This window comes from Squalius cephalus (assembly GCF_949319135.1).
Source record: "Squalius cephalus genome assembly, chromosome: 19".
Classification (NCBI taxonomy): Eukaryota; Metazoa; Chordata; class Actinopteri; order Cypriniformes; family Leuciscidae; genus Squalius; species Squalius cephalus.
This window is the reverse complement of record NC_137140.1, coordinates 8,450,882-8,476,877: the sequence shown is the minus strand read 5'-3', so window position 1 is coordinate 8,476,877 and position 25,996 is coordinate 8,450,882. Positions and strand designations below refer to the sequence as shown.

Genomic DNA, 25,996 nt, shown 5'->3' with positions numbered 1-25,996 from the left:
GCCCTCCACGGACCACGGAAGAAGAATCGCCGCAGCCAACGGCAGCCTGAGCACATGGAGATAAGCGAACCCACGCCGGCCTCATCCCTGCGTACTTCGCTTTCTCCATCACAGTCACCCTCGCCGGTCCTGTTCACTCAGGCTGACCAACTCTCTCCTCTGTTGACGGCGCTGTGGAAAAGGGATACGAGAAGCTGCCTCCTCTCGAAGAGGCGGTCGCCGTCCATCTCTGCCCGCCCACTGCTGCTGGATGGAGAACTAGAGCAGTTCACCCATCCAAGCCCTGCCGAAACACTTCAGCCCTCGCGGGACGTGCCTATTCTGCTTCCGGCCAGGCTGCTTCGGCCCTGCACACCATGGCGGTGCTGCAAGTTTTCCAGGCTGAGCTTCTCCAGGCTATGGACGAATCTGGCCCGGATCCTGAGTCGTTTAAAGACCTACGCAGTGCCAAGGACTTAGCACTGCACGCTACAAAGTCCACCGCTCAGGCTATCGGCAGAGGTATGGCTAACCTGATCGTGCTCGAGTGCTATCTTTGGTTAAACCTCACGGACATCAAAGAAGCAGACAGGATGGTGTTTCTCGACGCGCCAGTCTCCAGCAACAGCCTCTTTGGCCCAGCTGTTAAGGGATTCTCAAAGCTCTTCACCGAAGCACATAAGTCGTCACAAGCTATGCGGCACTTCCTTCCTAAACGCTCCAGCTCAGCCTCGAGCCGGCTGGCAAAGCCAGCGCCTCATTTTAGACCTCAGACAGCTGAACAGAGCCCTCATGAGATGGCCATTCAGAATGTTAACTACCAAACAAATCTCCAACTGGGATTACTGCATATGCGCCCCCTACAGCACTGGCTAAAATGTTGTGTGCCAGCCCATGCATGGCGTTCAGGATGCCTGCACATCATGGTGAACCAGGGCTGCATCAGAGCCCTGGCTCCCTGGAAGGTCCCGGACTGGTACCAGTCTAGAGTGACCATTGGAGGAAGGCACACAGGAGGCCACAGGAGGAAGACCCTGTTCACAGACGCCTCCAACCTGGGTTGGGGGGGCCCTACACGAGGGCAAGCCCATCTCCGGCCTCTGGTTGAGCTTGGAGGAGAGCTTACATATCAACTGCCTTTGTCAACTGTTTGTCTAGCCCTAAAGGCGTTTCTGCCAAACCTGGCGGGATATCACGTCTTAGTTCGAATGGACAACATGTTGGTGGTGTCCTACATAAATCGCCAGGGAGGTCTCAGATCGGGGAACCTATATGCCATGGCCAGAAACCTCCTCCTTTGGGCACAAGCCAACATGCGCTCTCTGAGAGCTGCTTATGTTCCGGGCATATGGAACGTAGGCGTGGACATGCTATCCCGGGACAACACTCCCCCAGGGGAATGGTCCCTTCATCCGCAGACAGTTCTGATCTGAAGCGTGTTTGGCAAGGCAGAGGTCGACCTCTTCGCCTCGTAGAACAACACGCACTATGAAGAACAGGGATACGCTGGCCCATGCCTGGCCCAGATGCCCCCTCTATGCGTTCCCTCCCGTCTCAATGATCCCTCAGGTTATCGAGCGGATCAGGGAGAGCAGAAGCAAAGTCCTTCTAATAGCTCCCCTCTGGAAAACCCAGGTGTGGTTCTCAGAGTTGACACAAATGCTGAGCTCAGCCCCCTGGCCGATACCGATGAGGAAAGACCACCTCACACAGGCGAATTGGCACCCTTGCCCTGACTTGTGGGCCTTCCATGTGTGGCCCCTCAACGGGTATCCTAGGAACCCCCAGAGAGAGTCCTAAACACTATCACTGAGGCTAGAGCACCGTCTACTAGACGCCTGCTACTAGGCCTACTACTAGACTCTATGTTCTTAAATGGTCGGGCTTCACCAGCTGGTGTACAGCTCGTAACCTTGACCCCATTTCATGTGAAGTACCAGTGGTACTTTCATTCCTCCAAGAGCTTTTGGACACGGGGCGCACCCCCTCCACGCTCAAGGTGTATGTGGCAGCCATAGCAGCCTACCATGCTCCTGTGACTAGCCAATCACTAGGAAGAAGCAACCTCGTTGTTCGCTTTCTTAAAGGAGCCAAGAGGATGAACCCTCCTCGACCTCCCTCTATACCGGTAAGGGACCTTTCCACGGTTCTTGCAGCCCTGAAAGGCTCACCATTTGAACCACTTCAGTCGGCCTAACTAAAGCCACTTTCACTAAAAACTGCTCTTCTGCTGGCACTGGCATCAGTTAAGCGAGTGGTTGATTTGCCGGCGCTCTCCAATTGGCGTTGGTGATTCCAGAGTCACCCTCACACTGAGACACGGCTATGTGCCCAAGGTGCTCTCTACGCCGTTCAGAGCACAGGTCATCACATTAGCTGCACTTCCCCCCTCAGTTGACGACGGGGAAGCTAATTTGCTCTGTCCCATCAGAGCTCTCAAAATCTACCTGGAGCGTTCTGCACCGTTCAGGCAGTCAGAACAGCTCTTTGTGTGCTTCGGCGGCCGCACCAAGGGTTTGCTGTTCACGAAGCAGAGACTTTCAAGGTGGATAGTGGACGCCATTTCTTTGGCTTACGTCTCAGTGGGACGAGATTGTCCCATAGGTGCTGGAGCCCATTCCACAAGAGGCATGGCCTCTTTGTGGGTCTGGTCCAGTGGTGTACCAATTGAAGACATATGTGCGGCGGCCGGCTGGTCCTCACCATCCACATTTGTCAGGTTTTATAATATGGAGGTACCCTGTTTACAGACTGAAGTCCTCTCTGTGTAAGGATCTGACCCGACGGTCTGCGGTCTTGTCAGTCTAAACACAATTTACTGTCATAAGCATGAATTGTCCTATGTGGTAATATTTTGGAGCGAATTGTCATAAGGACCCGACTTAGGACTGGTTCCATTCTAGATTCCCTTCTGGGATTTATTAGGGGCTCGTGCTTTACTGTGAGTCTCGGGCTGAGCCCTAGGCTCCGGTGCAGGACGTAGTCAATTGCTAATAGTGCAGCGTTTTACATTACGTCCCCACTTCTGCTAGTTTTACTGAGATATCTTATCCCGTGCAAATTGCCCATTAATATTACAGACGTACTGTGGTAAAATTAAATTACTCCATCTACCCTTGTAAAGTGTAGCCCGTCCGAATAGGGCTATAGACTGTAAAAAAGTCCCACGCTTAAGGCTTATACCGCTTATGATTAGTCAATTATTCCGCTTACACTACGTTTACCACTCCTCGAAACATTGTTCAGATGATCCCAGCAAACATAGAACGTTGGCACAACGCACCCAACCTTCTAACAATGTTTTAACAACATGGCCAAAAGGTTGCTATAACTACGTTGTGTGGTGAAGGTTGTTACAGCGTTGTCACAATGTTGACATTAAACCACTGTTAGGATCCTGAGATATTTTGTGTGTTTGTATCAATTGTCCTTGTGTGTGGGTGTGTCCTGCTTGCCTTCTCTCTGTGTGTACACAAGCGTGTGTTTCAGATGGGCGTTGCCTCTGTTAATCTGTGGAAGACTGTGATTGGACCAGCTATGCACCTGACCTGGATATAAGGACCGCCCCTGACACACCATGGTTGCCTTTGAGCCTCGCTGACTTTGTGCTTTATGCCTTTGTACTTTGCGGTCGTACTTTTTAAATTGTGCTTCTCTTCAGCTTTGTTCGTTTCACCATTATTTAATTAAGAGTGTCATGCCAGAGAGATAGTGTTTAGTGAAAATGTGATTGAAGTGTTGTGCCCAAAGAGATAGTGTTTAGAGATAGTGTTTAGTGAAACTTCGAGTGTTTGTTGAATGTAACTACTTCTGGTTTTCTCCTATATCTGACTATTGCCTGTTTAACTACTCCTTGGATTACGATTCTAACTTGTCAACCTGATACTTCTTTAAATAAGCGTGTCATTATTCTTGTATATAATGTGACCATATTAAGGGATGTAGGGGGTTAGACGCCATTTTATTTGTATTGCTTTTTCACTTTGGTTATGGGTAAGGGAGTTAGGTAAGTTAAACTGTATTTTATTTTATTTTTCTTTTGTTTAAGGTCATTTAGATTATAAAAAGAAGATTGTTTTGTTTGTTATTTTGGCCTTGTCTGCCCCTGACGCTAACCCTTCATGGTCAATAAAATTCATATTACACGTCATCTCTCTGGTAGTGTGACTCTCTTCCTTTTCCTGTTGCGGCTGACCCCTAGAGGTCGTAACACCACCGTTCAGGGCCATTGCTTAAGGTTGTGCCTATGGTGACTTGACAACTGGACTACATATCACTGCCCTGAAGCGCGAAAATCTGCCTTTTAAATTTCAACCGACCGTTGGGCTCATTGTGTTGTCTCATTCTTCATCGTATTGCGTTTTGAGTATTGCGTTTGATTTTCCTCAGCTAAATGAGATCATTATTCAAACATAACCTACAACTTCATTTTCTAATGTGACTAATGTAGCCTCGCTCGCACTGTTTAGTTTTTCATTGATTTGTCTGCTATTTAGTCTCATTCGTTTCTTTGCTGCTCTGGGTTTGTGGATGTTTCCTGGACTGATTCCAGTTACCGACATTTCATTAAATGTTCTGATCTTTGATTTTTATGTTTTATTTATTCAAGTCAAGTCAAGTCAAGTCAACTTTATTTATATAGCGCTTTTCACAATGCAGATTGTATCAAAGCAGCTTCACAGTATTAAATAAAATAGTACATCAGTGTTTGTTTCTAGTGTAAAACGTCCACGTTTGGTAATGATGATCAATAGTATTGTTGATTGATTGATTAAATTAAGTATCCCCAACTGAGCAAGCCAAAGGCAACAGTGGCAAGGAACCGAAAAACTCCATCAGGTGACCTAATGGAGAAAAAAAAAAACCTTGGGAGAACCCAGGCTCAGTCGGGGGCCAGTTCTCCTCTGGCGTTTATGAACTAGAGACCGGATTTAACTGTAAGATTAAAAATATTATATAAATGCCTGGCTGAAGAGATGCGTCTTTAATCTAGTTTTAAACTGGGAGAGCGAGTCTGAGCAACGAACAGTATCAGGAAGGCTATTCCAGAGTTTTGGAGCTAAATGTGAAAATGATCTCCCTCCTTTGGATGATCTGGATATCCTAGGTATGACCAAAAGCCTCGAATTTAGTGATCTTAAAGAGCGCGATGGATTATAGGGCGATAGAAGATCCGTTAAATAAACTGGAGCTAAGCCGTTTAGGGCTTTATAAGTCAGTAGCAATACCTTGTAATTAATACGGAACTTTATAGGTAACCAATGTAGTGATGATAGAATTGGTGTTATATGGTCAAATTTTCTTGATCTAGTAAGAACTCTAGCGGCGGCATTTTGGACTAACTGTAGCTTGTTTATTGAGGATGCAGGACAACCAGCTAATAAAGCATTACAGTAATCTAGTCTCGAGGTCATGAACGCATGAACTAACTTTTCTGCATCAGAAACAGATAGCATATTACGTAGCTTAGCAATGTTTCTAAGGTGGAAAAAGGCTGTTTTTGTAACATATGAAATATGATTTTCAAAAGACAGGTTGCAGTCAAGTATAACACCCAGGTCTTTTACTGTAGAGGATAAAGTAACAGGACATCCTACTATGTTAAAGTTGTATTGTGAGAGGTTTTGTGGGCGTTTTTTTTAAGTATTACCTCTGTCTTGTCAGGATTTAATAAAAGAAAATTGCGCGTCATCCAATCTTTTATATCTTTAACACACTCTGTCAATTTGGATAATTTAGCGTTTTCATCCGGCCATGATGAAATATATATTTGAGTGTCATCAGCATAACAATGGAAACTAATTCCATGTTTCCTTATAATATTTCCAAGTGGCAGCATATATATTGAGAATAATAGAGGGCCTAACACAGATCCTTGCGGCACTCCATAGTTTACTGGAGTTATGATCGATTTTTCTCCATTTAAATAGACAAAATTGTATCGGTCAGATAGGTATGATCTGAACCAGCTTAATGCTTGTCCTTGAACACCAGTATAATTTTGTAGTCGATCTAAGAGTATTGTGTGATCTATAGTATCGAACGCAGCACTAAGATCAAGTAAAACTAGTATTGAGATACAGCCTTGGTCAGAAGCTAAGAGTAAATCATTTGTGATTTTAACGAGCACAGTTTCAGTGCTATGGTGCGGCCTGAATCCAGACTGAAACTTTTCATAGATGTCATTTTCTTGTAAGAAAGAGCCTAGTTGGGCAGACACCACTTTTTCTAGTATTTTAGACATAAAAGGAAGATTTGAAATTGGTCTATAATTTGCTAGGTTATTTGGGTCTAATTGTGGTTTCTTAATGAGTGGTTTTATAACTGCCAGTTTAAATGTTCTTGGAACATGACCTAAAGTTAAAGGAGAACTTGGTAACTTTTTTAACTTAATAAAACTGTCTAGAAATCATTTGGATGGTTAAACAACCTGTTCTGGTGATATTGGTGACTTTCCCCGCTCCCCCCAGCGTTCCCAGGCGGAAAACCAACCTTGCAACTTGGGGACTACCGTCCCGGCAAGATAGAAATTGGAAGTCTCGTGAGAAGCGAGAACGAGAACGAGCGCGAGCGCGAAACACGAATTGCTTTACGGCAATTCGACATAAACACACACGCATGTATGATGTATTACCAGATTACCCACCTCGGGAGACATAGCTCCACACGATACAGTTGGCTTGCTCCGATCAAAACAAACGCACATGAGCAGCGGTAGAGAGGGGGAGGAGGCCGCCGCAAGTGAGTTTTTTACGACCGTGTTGTGAAATATACGCCCCCCCACAGCTGTAGGGGGAGCTCGTGGGGAAAACATGCGACAACAAAAGGGAAAATCAGCGAAGAAGTGACTAGAGTTCGCTAGAGTTGCCGAGTTCTCCTTTAAAGACGAGTTAATAATATTGAGGAGAGGCTCTTCCACTATAGGTAACACTTCTTTCAGTAGTTTAGTTGGTATGGGATCTAATAAACATGTTGTTGTTTTAGAGGAAGTGATAAGTTTATTTAACTCTATTTGTTCTACAGTTGTAAAGCACTGTAATTGTTCTTGCGGGGTGATAATCGAGGCTGAGTTATAAGGCGCGATTGAGGATTGAACGTTTACAATTGTGATTCTGATGTTTTCTATTTTCTCAGTGAAAAAATTCATGAAATCATTACTACTAAACTGTAACGAAATATTTTGTTCAGGTGACGCTTGTTTATTTGTTAGTCTAGCCACGGTGTTAAATAAAAACCTAGGATTGTTTTGGTTATTTTCTATTAGATTGCGGAGGTGCTCAGCCCTGGCTACTTTTAGGGCCTTTTTATAACGTGACGTACTGTCTTTCCAAGCGATTCTAAAAACCTCTAGATTAGTTTGTTTCCATTTACGCTCTAAATTACGGGTTTCTCTCTTTAGAACGCGTAGTATTGTTGTACCATGGTGCTTTAATTTTCTCTCTGACCTTTTTTAGTCTAATAGGTGCAACAATATCCAGTGTTCCAGAGAGAATGGTGCTCATAGTGCTGGTTAGTTCCTCTAGTTCATCTGTTTGTTTGGGTTCACTGAGCATCTGAGACAGATCCGATAAGCAATTTGAAAAATTATCTATGGTGGATGGAAGGATTGTTCTGCCTAATCGATAACGCGGCGCAGCATGATATATTACAGGAGTACGTAATATGCAAGTTACCATGTAATGGTCAGTGACATCATCACTTTGTGGAATGATATCTATATCGGTTGGATCGGTTCCATGTGATATAATTAAATCGAGTGTATGATTAAAACGATGAGTTGGTCCGGTAACGTTTTGCTTAACCCCAAAGGAGTTTAATAAATCTATAAACGCAGCCCCTAACGCATCATTTTGATTATCTACGTGTATGTTAAAATCTCCAACAATTAATGCTTTATCGACATTGCCCAATAGGTCTGAGAGAAAATCTGCAAATTCTTTTAGAAAATCAGCATAAGGCCCTGGCGGTCTGTATACGGTAGCCAAGGCTAAAGATAATAGGGATGTTTTTTTTAGCATCTAAGAGCGTAACATTTAGTACAAGTACTTCAAATGAAATAAACTTATAACCCGTTTTCTGAGTAACACTAAGAAAATCTCTATAGATTGTTGCAACACCGCCGCCACGACCAATCAGACGGGGCTCATGTTTATAGGAGTATCCTGATGGAGTAGACTCATTTAGACCGAAATAATCATTTGGTTTAAGCCAGGTTTCAGTAAGGCAAAGTACATCGATGCTATTATCTGTGACTATTTAATTTACAATAACTGCCTTAGGTGTGAGTGATCTAATGTTTAAAAGACCTAGCTTTAGAAATTGTTTTTGTTTAATAATAGCAACATTTTCTGTTTTAATAACAATTAGATTTTTCCTAGATCCTGCAGTAGATTTATGATTTGATCGCACTAAACGAGGAATAGACACAATTTCTATGCAATGTTCTACACTAGTATTTATATCAGTTAATTTGGTGCAGCAGAGACTATGATTTGGGCTTTTGGTTTCTAGTCAAAAGGTATTTAACATTTTGGAGATGTTATCCGACAGAAGATCCGCTCCGAATCTGCTTGGGTGTAAGCCATCAGCACGGAAAAGCCTAGGACGCTCCCAAAACAGATTCCAATTATTTACAAAGAGTTAACCATTCATTTAGCGCGAATAATCTACTAAACTTTTCATGTCCTAGACGGTACGTGGGAAGCGGTCCTGACACAATGATCGTTATATCAGGCGATGTGCTGCGTACCGTATCGATCAGATTCCTGAAGTCTTTCTTCAGAACTTCCGTCTGGCGCAGCCTGATGTCGTTCACTCCCGCGTGCAAGACCACAGTTCCGACGCGCTCGTTATCATTCAGAATCTCGGGAACGTGAGCAGCGATTTCAGAAACACGAGCACCAGGAAAGCAGTGACTGTGCACCTTACTCTTACCTAATGTAGCGTGGACGTGCCGAACGATGGAATCGCCGATGATCACAGCATCGCGTTCGGTTTCGCGAAGAGGGGAGAAGCGGTTTTGTGTGGATAACTCGAAAACCGGGAGGGTCGGAGAGGGTCTTGGTCTAGACCTGACTCGCGTCTTCCGCTGCGGAAATATCCAGGCTTCGTGGTGGCGTGTTGGAGCCGGAGTGAACAAGACCATGGCTGATCGCGACCTCGGCGCTCGGGACCGATGCTGAGTAACGCACGGAGTAGACGAGGTCGGAATCAGCGGGTTAGTAACGTTAATCTCTGATTTGTGTGCATCGGCGCGTGATGTTTCAAGAGCTAACCGCCGGTCTATCAGTTCGGCTTGTCTCACTAAAAGGTCGTGGATCTGTTTCTCAACAGCTTCCAGCTCAGACTGCACCGCGTGCAGCTCAAATGTGTCTTCACCTGCACCAAAAGGTAGAATACTTACATCTGATATATTCGCCATTTTAACAGATGGACAGTAAGTTAGCAACTACGCTACCAGTGATGCTAACAATATTAATACTAATTTATGACTGAAGTCTTAGATATATTCCGTCTTTTTAGTGGTACGGGTGTAGAGTAGACGCACGATAGGCGAAAAATGTTTGTAAGTGAGTGTTGAGAAGACGCGTTCAGCCGTGATCCACGGACGTAACCTATAAGAGTATCCAGCGTTGGATCACTAACAGGCTTGAGACGCGTCTGCTCAACAGTCCGCGTTGTAACTATGAGGTTTGAGCAGTAGTGCTTCTCAGTGAGGAAAAGTAGAAAATGTTTGTTATAAGTAAGTTTAAAGAGTAAAATCAAGAATTATAAATCAAATCGATGGAGCTCCAAAGACAACAACGCATTCAGACGCGACGCATGCGCATTCGACAACATTAATCTGGGCACTTTTATGTATTTATTATACTTAAAAGAAATTTGTATATTCGTTTATTTAGGTTTTTTTTTTTTTTCTTTATTCACAAATATATGCCTTTTGGAAGTGCCATTTGATTACCATATAATGAAGTTGAATTAACTTAACCTTCTGTCATTTTTACTTTTCAAAGTGTACACTTGCAGGTGTTGATTATAGACCTTATAGTCCAGTCATTTTAAGCCAAAATGGGGGTCAACCTAGGACAAATTGCAACAGAAGCAAACTCAACTGATTTTGTATCATCAATATGTCCTGAGTAAGGAAAAAAAAAGCCCAGAAGAATCCCATTAGGGGAAAGTTTCGAAAAAGACCCCAACATACCCTATTCATACTCCTACCATACGGTAAAAAATTTAACCTTTAGATATCACCATGAAAATTACTGAGTTCATTACTTGCATCAAGACAAACAAAAAATGTATTACAAGTTTTTTGTTTAAGTTTCTTTGTTTGTTAACATTGGCAAACGGTGCATAATATAATTATGTACACTACAGTATGTGCTAATTTGCATAAATACAACAACAGATCTAAAAATTGGGTATAGCCAGGTGAAAACGTCTTGTTGAATCTTGTTGACATATAACAGTAAAAGACTTAGAGGCAGGAAGAAGTACTTTAAACCAGCCTTTATTAATTATTATTGCAGAGATGGTGTTTGGGGCTGGGTCCTTGGGACTGTTTCTGGGGGTTCACTTTTTATTTTACCTACCTTTTGTCTTCTGCATTCTCCTTACCATTGTATCCTGTTCTTCCCTCAGACTTGTCCCCCAGAAACAGTCCCACGGACCCAGCCCCAAACCCCAACTCTGCAATAATAATTAATAAAGGCTGGTTTAAAGTACTTCTTCCTGCCTCTATGTATTAATGCTCATGGGTAGCCTAAATGGGTTCCATTCAGACCTTAACATTAAGTCTTTTACTGTTATATGTCAACAAGATTCAACAAGACATTTTCACCTGGCTATACCCAATGTTTAGATCTGTTGTGGTATTTATGCAAATTAGCACATACATAATTAGATTATGCACCGTTTGTCCATGTTAACAAAAATTTTTAAAAAACTTGTAATACATTTTTTGTTTGTCTTGAAGTAATCAACTCAGTAATTTTCATGGTGACATCTAAAGGTTAAAAATTTTTCTCTATTCAGGTGAGAAAAAGAATGAATAGGCGAAACTTTCGAAACTTTCCCCTAATGGGATTATTTGGGGATTGAGGATACAAAATCAGTTGAGTTTGCTTCTGTTGCAATTTGTCCAACCTTTTTTCATAAAATGACTGGACTACTAGGCTAATTTACTGACAGGCACATTAAATAATAAGGATAAACTATATTATAAAAGTATATAATTATCTAACATCTGACTAATTACAAATTAATCTCAAAACATAAAATGCTAAATGGGGCCGGGGGATATCTATAGGCCTATTTAGCATTAAAAAAGAAATTGTCAGAACGTCGTCTCTCAGTTGCTGAATGTCACGCAACAACGTTGCTACTGCCATATTCTACAGCCCTGTCGTGTCTTACAATCATAGACTGTAAAAAAATATGGATGTAGTGTCCGTGACGTCACCTGTAGGTTTCTGAAGACCGTTTTTGAAGCCTGAAGTGGGCGTAGCCAACCGTCGCCATCTTGGCAGTTCGTCACTCCCGGATAAACGAAAATGGGCGAAAAACCCTAACGTGACGGCTAACAGACAGCAGACAAACGGCTAATGATGACTAATGACCACAGCAGTGGGAATCCACCTGTCACTCAAAAGTGGACACACCCATCTGAGACGCATCTCTCTGTAGGCAAGGGCGTGGTTAGCTGGTACCTAACCACGTACCTTTTAGTACCTAGGGAACCACAACTTTCAATAATAAAATTCAACTGCAGCAGCCACCGTTCAACCTGAAGAGGGCAGCACGTTTTTACCAGGAGGCCGATGTTTCGATGACTCCATTTGTCCATTATTTATTTCTAAAGAAACACGAAAATGTATAAAAGGCTCCATTACCTTGTATCTTACGTTATGGCCCCGTAGAAGCAGTTTTTGTAAAAATAGGCTAACGATTGCGTCATAACCACGCGACTCTCTGTCGCACAGTAGAGAAATTACCATATGGACAGGAGGAGAAGCTCGCGGGCAATCGGGGGGACATGGAGGCAAAATGACAAAATAATTAATCAGAATACTTGGCAAAAGTTTCTCCTGCTCCTAGCTCATGGACAGCTCCTACTCACACTCTCCGTCTCTGCAAGTTTCGGAAGGGAATGATTCAGATTTATCTTGGCACAGCTACTAGAAGACAGACAGGTTGCTCACGTCACATCTACGTCGTCAAGCTCAGTTTGAGTCTGCGCAGTACGCTCAGCCATCAGGAAGTGAGTGCTTCTAATTGACTTCACTTTTCTCCGTTGAATCCAATGGGGTCGCTGTGTCCATTTCTTATACTGTCTATGGTTTTTACACCATATTTTGTAAAATTAAAACACTTTAAACACAAATGTCAAAAAAATTACTTGAATCAATGAACAGCATTAATAAAGCCCCAGTCTTACAGATCATTAACTAAAAAAAGTTGTTTTAGGATTTATTTACCCTTTAATATAATTTAAACGGATGAGTTATAAAAAAATTCTCCCCCCTCACAGTTGTCATGAAGGGCAAAATTAGCTGTATAGACCAAAGTCACTTTTTGCTCCAGGCTGTAAACATGTTTTTTTCTGCTGTAAAGTTGAGCATTTCAACATGGGGGAGATGCAGATTTTACTCACTTTTGCAGCCAGCCTCAAGCGGCCAGTTGATGAATTGCCGTTTAATTCACTTCCGTGTTGGTTTCAAGAGAGAGACAAGAAGGTTGACGCTTGCTTACAATTCTTGTTACAATGTTGCGAGCACGTAGACAGCGTCGTTGCCATGGCAGAAATGCAACGTGCCACAGACGTTACCACAATGAAAATGTGTTTGCTGGGATGTATTTCAAGACGTTTTTGTCAGTAAAACGCTCTTGTGTGTAGAACTAATTTCTAACGCATCTAATCCCAGGCCTCCGTTGCTAATTCCAAAACATAATTTTAGAGCTACGGAGGTTACTTGCAGTCATCAATGCGAGAGAGAGATTGCAATAATGAGACAGAAACGCATGTGCGTCAATATTATTTAGTTTAGTTATTTATTAATTCATTCGGCCTATCAATATTTATTTATTTATTATAATCTGCAATAATAATGAAAACCCGTGCAGCAGGACTATCAATTTTTTCATATATTCAGTTTAATTTTCTATTGATTATAGATAGGGCTAGGCTTATATACTCTTGTTTATTAAAATTAAACTGACCGTTTCCATTGATTGTGAAGTTAGACATTGAAAATGGCAGATCGAGCGCATAGGGCTGCATGTTAGCGGAGTTTTTTTTTTTTTTTTTTTCTGGTGATCCTTGGCTTGATTTTCGTTTGGACTTTTGTTTTTATGAGAGGATCATGCTTCAATTTCTTTCTTTTGCCGAAGGTTGTTTCACACTTGCAGAGGTGTCAAAAGTACTCATATTCATTACTCAAGTAGAAGTATAGATACAAGTCAAGTCAAGTCATCTTCATTTATATAGCGCTTTTAACAATGTAGATTGTTTCAAAGCAGCTTATACAGAGATAAACGTATAATTTATGGTAACAGAGATTGTTTTGGCTTTATAGCGGTTCTTTAGTAAAGTTATTTTCCAGCTAAGGTTAGTTATGATTGATTCGCTTCCGTCGCAACAATCATTTGTTATTAAATTAGGGGCCGCTAAGATGACACAATTCTCTCTACATAGACTTTAAACGCGAACCTGTGAGAAACGCTGATGGCGTTCACATGCGCATTAAGAATTGGTTCTATAGTTATGTGCGTTTGAATATATGTGCGCAGGTTTGTAATTCCCTACAAACCAAGCCTAAACAAAGTACTGGTGTTTCCTTATAATTTTTGATACAGAATTTTATTTTATTTTATCAATTCGGGGTAGATACGCGAATTGAGTTTCCCGACGACGCTTTATCTGTAGAGTGGTAAAGGGATTCTCCATAGGGAGAGACTAGTTGGCACTTCAGCACTGCGTTGACATCGGGTCCAGGCGAAGGTCCTTCATCAGATCTGGATACGGCCTGGATCCGGCAGGCTGCGGGAAAACCTTGGGATAAACAAAGACACTAAAATTAGCGTAGATGCCATTCTTCTTATGATGTAACGAGTACATCAGGATTTATGGGAAGTGTTCCCGGTTCCAGCTGACCTAATCTATGCAGCCTAATATTGAATTATAGAAGTCCATAATGTATTATGTGAAAGCTAGGTCAAAGAGATGTGTTTTTAGTCTGACAGAGTGTGTCTGCTTCCCGGACAATGGTAGGAAGGCTGTTCCAAAGTTTTGGTGCTAAATAGGAGAAGGATCTACCGCCAGCAGTCGATTTTGATATTCTAGGTATTATCAACTGGCCGGAATTTTGAGATCGCAATAGACGTGAAGGACTATAATGTGTTAAGAGATCGCTCAAGTACTGCGGAGCTAAACCATTTAGTGCTTTGTATGTGATCAGCAATATTTTAAAATTGATGCGATGTTTAATAGGGAGCCAGTGCAGTTTTGACAGAACCGGGCTAATATGGTCATACTTCCTGGTTCTGGTAAGAACTCGAGCTGCTGCTTTTTAAACAAGGGTTTAAAAAGACTTCTGTAGAAGTTGAAGTATCAACTCAGGCAATTTACTCAAGTAAAAGTGTAAAAGTACTGGTTTCAAAACTACTTAAAGTATAAAAGTAAAAGTAATGTAAGGAAAAAAATGCCATTAAGGACAAAAGCTTAGGCCGCGCCACAGGGGCCTATAGTCCACTACCCCACCTCCTCAACAAAAAAACAAAAAAAATTCTAAAGGCCATAATGACTATGACATATGACATAATGTTATATTAAAATGTTAATGTTAAATATTTGGGATGCACTAGGCTACCTGCTTCAGCCGCATATATGCCCATTGAAAATGAACGCATTTTAGTACAATCCAAATACATTAAAGAACCATATATGTGTACTACTAAGCATTAACGTGTTTCATGGAGTGGAAGATATGATGACTAGTTGCCTATAAGTATTGTAATGGTGCACAGTGTTGCCAGATTGGGATGGTGATTTCCAGCCCAAAAGCTAACCAAAACAAGAAAATATCTCACTCCAAGAAAAAAAAACGGCCAAAATTTTACTGCCAAAATAATGTGATATAATTTTATTACCATGTCATTCAAGGTTGATAAGCAAAACAAAATGATGATGATGATGAAATAAATTAAAAAATAAATACATTTTCCAGGAAAACGGATCAAAACAAGGCAATAATTAAGGAGAATTAGCAAATATGACTAAAATGTCCAGATGGACACTGTCAAAATGGCAATCAAGAAATGAACCGATGACTTTAACCCTCGGAAGAACATAATGCAGAACATAACGCAGAATTTTGCAGTCAAAACTGATTCATCGTTGATTCAAACCTTTTTCAGCAGCTGTCAGGGACAAGTAGAGAGGATGCAGTCTGGACGGTGTAAAAGTTGCAGATGTCTGGTAAGGCTAGTGTGTACATGACCATGGACAGGAGTCATCCCATATTCGATTTCAATTCAAGTCATTCAACTGTGCTTTCCTCTCTGAGTTATATTCACCATCGAGTCATCTCCCACCACATGAGTACATTTTTAGAGTTGCTCACTATCTCACTCTTTACTAGATACAACTTATAGTATAGTATGTCACTTTGGCATTAGCGATCACTTGAATATACAGCTACAACTTATCGCGCTATATCGCGTCTTCCTGCTGATCGCTGATAGGCTAAAAGTGAACCAATAGGGTGTCGAAATGGCATGTGTTTATACTTCTCATCCAACCACAATCAAATTCACTCTATCCAGATGGCGTGATTTATCTGGATAGTGGGTTTTTTGGGGTTTTTTTAACGATGACAAGCCGGAATGAAAACAAGTCGAAATGATATGAGTAACGAGGCTATTTTTAAAATGTAAGGAGTAGAAAGTACAGATAATTGCGTGAAAATGTAAGGAGTAGAAGTAAAAAGTTGGCTGAAAAATAATTACTCCAGTAAAGTGTAGATACCTAGCCTGGTTAAAACCAGACCATTCTCAGTAGTAACTGAGTTATGGTCTGGCAAAGCTCCATAGACAAATCATTTCCAAAGGGGCGTCACCAACGGACATCGCTCAAATGCCTCGTCAAGAGAGATCGTCATCGTGTAAAGCTGCGTCCCAATTCGCCTAAGTTACACTACGCCATAAAAGTATGTACTCTTTTTGTGAAGAAAAGGTATTTACTTTTGAATGTGTAGCAAAAAAGTAGGCAAGCTTTGGGACATACTACTTCGTCATCTTTATTAAACGGATCTGTCGCGTGCATCCTGTCACTTAAACTGCCCTGTCAATCATCGTGTCACAGTTAAAATCCTCTATTAAATCTAATTTAATTTCCTACCGTTTCGGAGAGAAATGTAGTAGCACGTTCATCTGCCAGTGGGTCTTTCATGGAGACTGTCCTCATGTGTTTGCAATTTGAATATAATAATGCAGTTAAAAGTTGAACGGACGTCGCTCAAATGCCTCTACCAATCAGAGCGATCGTCATTGTGTAAAGCCCGCCTCAACGTTTCTGATTGGTGCCGCGATTTCTAGGCCATGGAAATGGGCTTGAATGAGCTCTTTGCCTGTTTGCCTACTACTTCTCGATCAAATCTGAATTTGCCGGAAGTTGTTTGGGTTTTCCCAGGCTAGTAGATACCCAAAATTTCTACTTAAGTAAGGTAACAAAGTATTTGTACTTTGTTACTTGACACCTTTGCACACTTGTGCCCTGTGACAGACATGATCTGTGTGCTCTCCTCCAGCCCTGCCTCCAGTAAGGCTAGAACTAGTCTGTCATTTTTTTTCTTGATATGAATTGTATCCTATTTTCTGTTATTACAGTTAAATACACGAAGTGATAAGGAACTGTAATGCGGTCAAGACATGCTTTGAACCCAGTAGGGGTTCAGCGAAAAAGGCCCTGTCCCAAATGGCACACTCCGGACTTGTGGACTTCCTCAGAGTCCACACTTTGGTGACGTCATGTAGTGCAGACCTATAGGGCCCTTGGCGCGAGTACATGAGGGCGCAATGAGAGGTATTTTTGGGACAGACTCGATCGTCACGCCGGAAATAACGGTCTGGTTGTTATTGGACAGGAGAAATCACACTTTTGCGCTCCGACGTCTTATCTCCATGTCAACTACACAGCCTAATTTTACAGTTCTATATTTTGATATTGTGCATGCCACCTGGGCATTAGACAGTAGATACATCATGCTTATTTAAATGATATATTGTACATAATAATAAATAATGTTCCATTTGAACTAAGATTACAATTTTAACACATAATGAAAATGTGTATGAGTTTCAGATGAATTTACAGGTTTCAATATTCATACTATGTATGTAATGTGATCGTATTATTCAATGCACTATTATTATGTCTGAGACATCAACCACTGGTTGATGACCATAATGTTTGTATAAACTGTAGGTAACAACTGGTAAAATGTACATCTAGGTCATAAAAACGTAATATTTTCTTCTCAGCCATGTCAACAATTATCCGTGAGCGAAATCTCCTCCCATCCGTTGTCTGATTGGCCTTTCGCAAGGATTCCTGGGTAGTTAAAGTGTGTGGAGCCTGCCTCTATGCGGGCTTCGCGGAAGACCACTTCAAGGGTGCAAAAGGGGCGCTGCTGAGCACACTTCAGAGCATTAAAATGCTGAATGGGATGGCCTACGGACTCGTAGACTCTGCGAGCAAGCGCAATTTAAGTCCACGAGACCAAAAGTCCACATGAAGTGCGCCATTTCGAACAGGACCAAAATCGGCAGCTGGCAGCAGGAAGTAGCTGCTGTTGACAGCCGGAAGCCCTGCCATATTAAGATGGACCTGCCATTTCGTGGCAGCCAATCAGTATCGTCCAAAGTAGTAGCAACCAATCACATGTAACTGGAAGTCAAGCGACAGCGGCCAATGGTCAATGGTGGCACCGGCGTTAACCATAAAACATGGTAAACCATGTTAAACCATACTAGAACATTTTTAAACTTTTTTCAAACTTTCAGGCTAGGCTTTTTCAAGCCAACTTAAAGTTTGTCTATGATCTTTAACATCTAGTTCAGGATTGTGGTTTATCATTCTGATTTCAGAACAACAAATACAAAGCCTGTTTCAACAGTTACAGCTGCTTCATTAAACAAAGACAAGAATATATTAAAGTAGTACTACAAATGTAAAACTGAACTTAAATGATAGCAAGATATGATTTTAAATAAAGGTAATCGATGAGACAAAGTTCTTTTTTTCTTCTTCTTTTAGACAGGACTTTCATTATTTAAGTTTAAATGTTGTATATTTAATATGTATAAAGAATATTTAATAAATATACAATATGATTACACAGACATTTCTTTCTGTATGTATATATTTATTTATTTAACAAACATGTACACTCATTCATAAATTATATTAAATTATATTATATATAATATTAATTATATTATTTATTAATTATAAATTATTAATTATATTATTTAAGGCCAGATTGTTGACAATCATACACACTGCTCAAACATTCTAAAACTGCGAAACCAGTTGAAACAACTGTATTGAACACTCCAATTTATTTTTATTTTATTTATTTTTTTATGAAAAACCTTTAAATACATTAGCTACAATATTTATAATGTAATTAAGATGGGGCCTATTTGGACAGAGATTTATTCTAAAAGGAATTTTGCCTTTGCCTGTTCTCATTATTTAAGTTTAATAAATAGGTATATTTAATAAATATACAATATGATTACATAGGCATTTCTTTCTGAATAGATTTCATTATTTAACAAACATGTTCACTCATTCATAAATTATATTTATACATGTACAAATTCATAATTTCAAGTGTAGCTTAATGTTTTTTTATTTTTTTTATCAAATAATATAAAATAATTACTAATAGAAGTATTTTATTTAAATAAGTACTAAAATTTTATATTGATATAATAACTTATTTGCCTGGCTAAAAGCGACATCCACCTCCGACTTCCGGTTATTAGCGGCAGCGACGCCAGCTGCCGATTTTTCGCTGAACCCCCTCTCAACTACTTTAGCCGTGCATTCGCCAACCAATCAGATTGGAGCATTCAACAGCCCTTAGTATAATTATTTTTATTATATTTACAGTTATGTTTTGTAAAATATTCATTTATCTAAGTTTTGTCTGTTGATAATAATAAGAAAGCTTCAAGCCCAGAAGTTTCCAAGCAACACAGCAGTAATGACTTTATGAACTTCTTCACTTATAAGATTGATAATATCAGGGACAAAATTATAACTATGCAACCGTCTACTACAGTATCGCATCAGGGAGTGCATTTTAGTCTCCCTGAGGAAAAATTTGATTCATTTATTGCTATAGGAGAGGAAGAATTTTGCAAACTCGTTAATTCATCTAAATCGACAACATGTATGTTAGACCCTATGTATGTATGTATCACTAAGCTGCTGAAAGAGATGCTCCCAGAGGTCATAGATCCTTTTCTTAATATCATTAATTTGTCTTTGTCTCTAGGATACGTACCAAAAACCTTTAAGCTGGCTATGATTAAACCGCTTGTTAAAAAAAACGCAACTTGATCCTACAGAATTAGTCAATTACAGGCCGATCTTGAATCTACCTTTTCTGTCAAAGATATTAGAAAAAGCAGTCTCCTCACAACTGTGTTCCTTTCTTGAAAGAAATGATATCTGTGAGGATTTTCAGTCCGGATTTAGAGTGTACCATAGTACCGAGACAGCTCTCGTTAGAGTCACAAATGACTTGCTCTTATCATCCGATCGTGGTTGTATCTCTCTATTAGTGTTACTTGATCTTAGTGCTGCATTTGACACCATTGACCACAACATTCTTTTAAATAGACTAGAAAACTATGTTGGCATTAGTGGAATTGCACTAGCATGGTTTAAATCATACTTATCTGACCGTTATCAGTTTGTAGCAGTAAATGAAGAGATGTCTTATCGATCACAAGTTCAGTATGGTGTACCACAAGGCTCAGTACTACGACCGCTGCTGTTCACTCTGTACATGCTACCATTAGGAGATATCATTAGGAAACATGGAATTAGCTTCCACTGTTTTGCCGACGATACTCAGCTGTATATTTCTTCAAAACCTAACGAAACTTACCAATTCACAAAATTAACGGAATGCATAGCTGATATAAAAAATTGGATGACTCGTAATTTCCTACTACTAAATTCTGAAAAAACAGAGATTCTAATTATTGGACAAAAAACTTCCTCACGTAATAACCTAGAATACTGTCTAACACTTGATGGCTGCTCTGTTAAGTCTTCGTCGTCGGTTAGGAACGTGGGTGTGCTCTTTGATACCAATCTTTCATTTGAAAGTCACGTGTCTAGTATTTGTAAAACCGCATTTTTCCATCTTAAAAATATATCTAAATTACGCCATATGCTCTCATTGACAAATGCGGAACAATTAGTTCATGCGTTCATGACCTCAAGGCTAGATTATTGTAATGCTCTACTGGGTGGTTGCCCTGCACGCTAAATAAACAAACTACAGCTGGTCCAAAACGCAGCAGCTCGAGTTCTTACCAGAACCAGGAAGTATGACCATATTAGCCCGGTTCTGTCAACACTGCATTGGCTCCCTATTAAACATTGTATAAATTTTAAAATATTGCTGATTACTTACAAAGCACTAAATGGTTTAGCTCCGCAGTACTTGAGCGAGCTCTTAACGCATTATAGTCCTTCACGTCTATTGCGATCTCAAAATTCCGGCCAGTTGATAATTCCTAGAATATCAAAGTCGACTGCTGGCGGTAGATCCTTTTCCTATTTAGCACCAAAACTTTGGAACAGTCTTCCTACCATTGTCCGGGAAGCAGACACACTTTGTCAGTTCAAAGCAAGATTAAAGACATATCTCTTTGACCTAGCATTCACATAATACATTATAGACTTCTATAATTCAACGTTAGGCTGCATAGATTAGGTCAGCCGGAACCGGGAACACTTCCCATAAATCCTGATGTACTCGTTACATCATAAGAAGAATGGCATCTACGCTAATTTTAGTGTCTTTGTTTATACCAAGGTTTTTCCGCAGCCTGCCGGATCCAGGCCGTATCCAGATCTGACGAAGGACCTTCGCCTGGACCCGATGACAACGCAGTGCTGAAGTGCCAACTAGTTCCCTTTCGAAGGATCCCTTTACCACTTCAGATAAAGCGTCGTCGGGAAACTCAATTCGCGTATCTACCCCGAAGTGATCAAATAAAATAAAATTCTGTATCAAAATTTATAAGGAAAGCCCAGTACTTTGTTTAGGCTTGGTCTTTAGGGAATTCCAAACCTGCGCACATATATTTAAACACACATAACTATAGAACCAATTCTTAATGCGCATGTGAACGCCATCAGCGTTTATCACAGGTTTGCGTTTAAAGTCTGTGTAGAGAGAATGGTGTCATCTTAGCGGCCACTAATTTAATAACAAATGATCCTTGTGACGGAAGCGAATCAATCAAAACTAACTTTAGCTGGAAAATAACTTTATTAAAGAACCGCTACAAAGCCAAAACAATCTCTGTTACCTTAAATTATACGTTTATCTCTGTAAAGCTGCTTTGAAACAATCTACATTGTTAAAAGCGCTATATAAATGAAGATGACTTGACTTGACTTGAATAGTGGTTTATGAAAGTGGACAAGAGTGAAAAGGTGACAAATTAAAATAAATTGTTTAAATAGTGCGTATTTAATGTGTAGCCTATAATTCAAAAAAGGAAATCTTGAACAACAAATGAATAATGTACTTGATTGTGTGGTGCATATATCGTTCGTCTTGCTGCAACTGTAATTATTTGAAATGTTCTAGACATCAATGAACAAAAAGCTATTGATAGAATTATATTTTAATCTATTTGAATAATTTATGGTGAAACTAGAAATACATGGGAGATGCATCTTTGAATATCAACTTACACCACATTAAACAATGCATAGAAATGATATTGTAATCAAAAAGTGCATCATAGTTTAATTTTTCTCATTCACAAAATGGGCCATATATGCAAATGGGCAAAGAAGCAGTTTTAATGTGGACTCTTTACCTTTTTAGGAAGATGGACTGTGATATTCGTATTCAGCTGCCGCAGGTGTCAGATGTGCACTGTAAAATAGAGCTGAATGAGAACAACAAGGTAATTATGCTGTGGTATAACACTATAAGTTTGACTTTATCTTTTGTTTCCTTAAACTGTTTCTTTGCATATAAGAACACATGACATGCTGTTCATTTATTGTCTCTCTCTTGTTTAAGTTCATTTTGACCAATTTAAGCTTTGTGAACCCCACATGTATTAATGGACAAGTTCTCAATCTATCTGAACGGTTAAAGCATGGTGATCTCATCACAATCATTGATCGTTCTTACAGGTGATTCTGATTTTTATTATAATTATGAAAAAAAATGAAAGTTTTCTTGTTCTGAGAATAATTTGTTTTGTGTGGTTTCATCTTGTCATAATGTTAGGTTTGAGTACCCACCTCCCAAGACACAGGCAGCTGGAAAAGACAGAACAGTTCAGGTGTGTAGTTGTGCGCCTTGTGAAACAGATGATGGGTATTTTTTGTTAATTTATCACTTATTTTTTTTGTTACATTTTTGGTTCTGTCAATCCTGTAGGCTTTGCAAGACCAGCAGGAAAAAAGCACACCCGTTCATGCAGAGAAGAGGAAGTCAGAGAATTTGTTTGGTTAGTAATCATGAAATTTATTTTCTGTAATATTCTATACATTTATTTTTTGCAGCATGTTTACTGTAACTTTTTTTTCTAGTTTTGCTAATTCTGCTAGAATATAATTTAATATCCATGACTGTCATGTGTGCTATACTTGCAGACACTTGTTTAAAAGATGGGTCAAATTTACCGCCATCTGTGGATCAATCTGTTGAGGATGATCCTTTTTTTGAGCTCTGCCAAATAGCCAAACAGAAACTTGCTGCATCACCATGGAAATCTGAGCTACAAAAAACACCTCTTGCAAGACCTCAGGTTGATCTCGAGGAAGCTCCCGCTGCAGATGTTAAAAGTAGCCCTAACCCGGTCACAACTCCAGAACTGGATATTGAGGATTTTTGGGTCTTTATGAATAAATATATTAATGGACCAGCTATCCCTGATAGCTCATTTCATGCAAGTCAGGAAGAGAAAACTGCTGATGATATGCCCTCTGTAGGGTCCATCACCCCCTCATTGACAGAGAAAGGTGTAACTCCTGTCTCCCAGAAGAAGAGAACACCATTGAAAACGCCAGAGAATTTCAGTGCTGGTGAGGTTGTCCAGCAAATTCTCTTAGAGCCTCAGTCTGAGGACAAAACTCCTAAATCCCCGAAAGGAAGGAGAAGTGTTGGATCACAGGATCAGAGCCTTGATCTCCAAATGCCTTTGAGCCAGCCTCAGACTCCAGACCCAATAGGCAAGAAGACTGAAGTGAAAATGTCACGAAGAACATCCGTAAGATCAAATGCTGGCAATAGGTCTGAAGTCCAAGGTGGTCCACATGAGATTAAGGCTAAAATAACTAGTTATAGGATCAAAGGTGAGACAGAGTACTGTATTTCTTCTCCTCATGATCACAACTATTTTTAACAACTTAGAAGTAGAGATGCATAAGTAATCGCTCACTCAATCTCATTACTAAATGACAACATTTCGCCTCTGTCTATTAAACATTTGACAAAATCACAACAGAACATTCAAATCTGTGTTTGCGCTGCTGCTGAGAAAGCAGTTATGTGTATGAAACAGCTTCACAAACAGTAGCCTATTTTCAACCACACCGTATCGTTGTTTCTGTGTTGCAAATATAAAAATGATCACAGAAGTACTGGGATGAAAGTTTATAGTTTGGATATAAACACTGATGTCTACGTAGCGATCATAAGAGCAGTTCACCTTTTGTAAAAAACTTGGCGCTTCAAACAACGATTGTATCGATTACATTGTTATGCCTCTAGTTGGTGACAAGTGACTGTTTATAACATGAGCTTTGTCCCAATTCGGAGGCTGCATCCTCCAGAGAGGCATTTAAAGTGCGATTGCATCACATTGGCACGACGAAGGCTGTCCCAATTCAAAGGCTGCACCCTTCGAAGGCTGATTGCGTCACCGCTGATTGCGTCACCTGATTGCTAATGTGACTTCAAATGTGCCCTTCGTTTCTCGGGCAATTAAGGATACAACTGATGGACCCTTCGCTTGCAAAACTTCTTGTAATATTTTCTGTTGTTTTAGGGCTCCAGGAGCGGACAGCTGAATTTATTAAAATGAGGGCTGACAACGACCATTTATTTACCGGGAACTATAACTCGGACAGTGTGGCTTGGGGGTAAGGCCTATTTCCACTAGGCTCTCTTGCGTATTATAGCAAATAGTCCTCACCCTATACAAAGCCCACAACAATAAGACAACCAGTAGATAAGGCAATAGTCTTTCACTTTGTTGTTTTTTGTAGTGCTGTCATGCAAGGTTTGTTTACAAATGTTTTAACCAAACTTGAGGACTTTTGTATGCATGTCCTGTTGTGTCATATTTTGTAATGTTAAGATTGCACTTATGTTAAGATTGTGCCTATCATAATGTTTTTCATAATTGTTTCCTTTTTCTCTTGTTTTAGGACAGTTCTGAAGAAAATGGGCCTGCTTGGGAAGGTCACTCCCTCAGAGGCCAGAAAAAAATGGAAGTACTTACAAAAAACATACAAAGTAAGCAAGTTAATTGGCACGTCTTTGCTGAAATGTATTGTGCTGTTGTTGTTTTGTTAACAGGCATTGTTTATTTGCTCTGCCGTAGGATTGCAAGTGTAAGGGAGCTGAAACTTGGCGGTGGTTTGCCCTCATGGATAAGGTGTTGGGACAGAGGCATTCCACCAACTCCCCTATCCTAATTGACTCCTCCTCTGAGGACACATCAGGGACAAGTTCAGCAGAGGATGACGAAGATGAGGAGGAGCCACAATCACCACCAGCCAAGAGAAAAAAAGGCCATGTCGATGAGCTGGTCAAGGTACTTAGGGAAGACATCAATTTTCAAGAGAGAGAGAGAATGGACCGACTATTTTCACTTATTGAGAGAATGGTTAATAAATAAAATCGAAGTTAAAAATGGGTTCATTATTAATGTTCTAGATATATATATATTTAATATTCACTTATAATTTCTCAATGAAACAAAAAAAACAAACAAATTTCTGTTGTTTATTTTTGTGATGCAAGTTAAAAATGAAACTTGTATAAGCAGGGCCGGCCCGCGGAATAGGCTAATGTTAGGGGAGCCACTCATTTTATTTTTATAATACTATTTTAAAACCATTAATTCGAAATACTACCAAATAAAGCAAAAAGAAAAAGAAAAAAAAAGTCCGGCTCATCAATCTTCCCCCGCCCAGCGAGTGCTTGAAGTGCGTCAGAAACAGAGCGCGTGCGCGATCAGTTGGTGATTTGTTGTGTAGCGTGCGCGATGCCGCATTCAATGTAGACAGCATTGCTTTTGGTAACACACAGCTCGTAGACACGGGCCTGGCAGCTCGCGCCAGTTCTAGACACGGTGAAAGTTTCCTGATTGTGACGGATGGCCGAATTTACATGATACATTATAAATGAGCATAGTCTGCGATAGATAAAGGTGCCAAAAAGAAGAGAAGAGGATAAAAGGGGATAAAGACAGAGGCAAAGTGATGTAGTGAATGAACAGTTTATCTAATTGCATAGGAGTAAGATACTATAATTTCATGGCAGTTATTTTTACCTTAAACTTAATGTTAGCACTAGCAGTTGTTCTGAGTTCTCCAGAGGCCCCAGACTGTGTGATTTTTGTAACAATCATGTCAGTTTTAAGACGCATTTTTTATTATCACTTTTTTTATTAATGTTTTACTCTACAGTTGTGCAGTTTTGGGGGGATACAGTACAGGCCAAAAGTT

General features: G+C 40.2%; 2 protein-coding genes across 2 annotated transcripts in view; both read left to right on the top strand.

Annotated features, from left to right (window-relative positions):
- Positions 1-25,996, top strand: part of LOC307147421 (uncharacterized protein) — a 69,083-nt gene that overhangs the window by 38,878 nt on the left and 4,209 nt on the right. The window lies entirely within an intron of this gene.
- On the top strand, positions 1,506-25,790 carry LOC307147405 (uncharacterized protein; the record flags this gene model as incomplete). The annotated part of the gene is made up of 12 exons (XM_079852139.1): positions 1,506-1,692; positions 1,914-2,107; positions 2,226-2,524; positions 22,131-22,212; positions 22,332-22,447; positions 22,545-22,599; positions 22,698-22,767; positions 22,913-23,614; positions 24,310-24,403; positions 24,692-24,779; positions 24,868-25,080; positions 25,785-25,790. The coding sequence occupies 12 exons, from the start codon at positions 1,506-1,508 to the stop codon at positions 25,788-25,790; spliced, it is 2,106 nt and encodes a 701-aa protein (XP_079708265.1).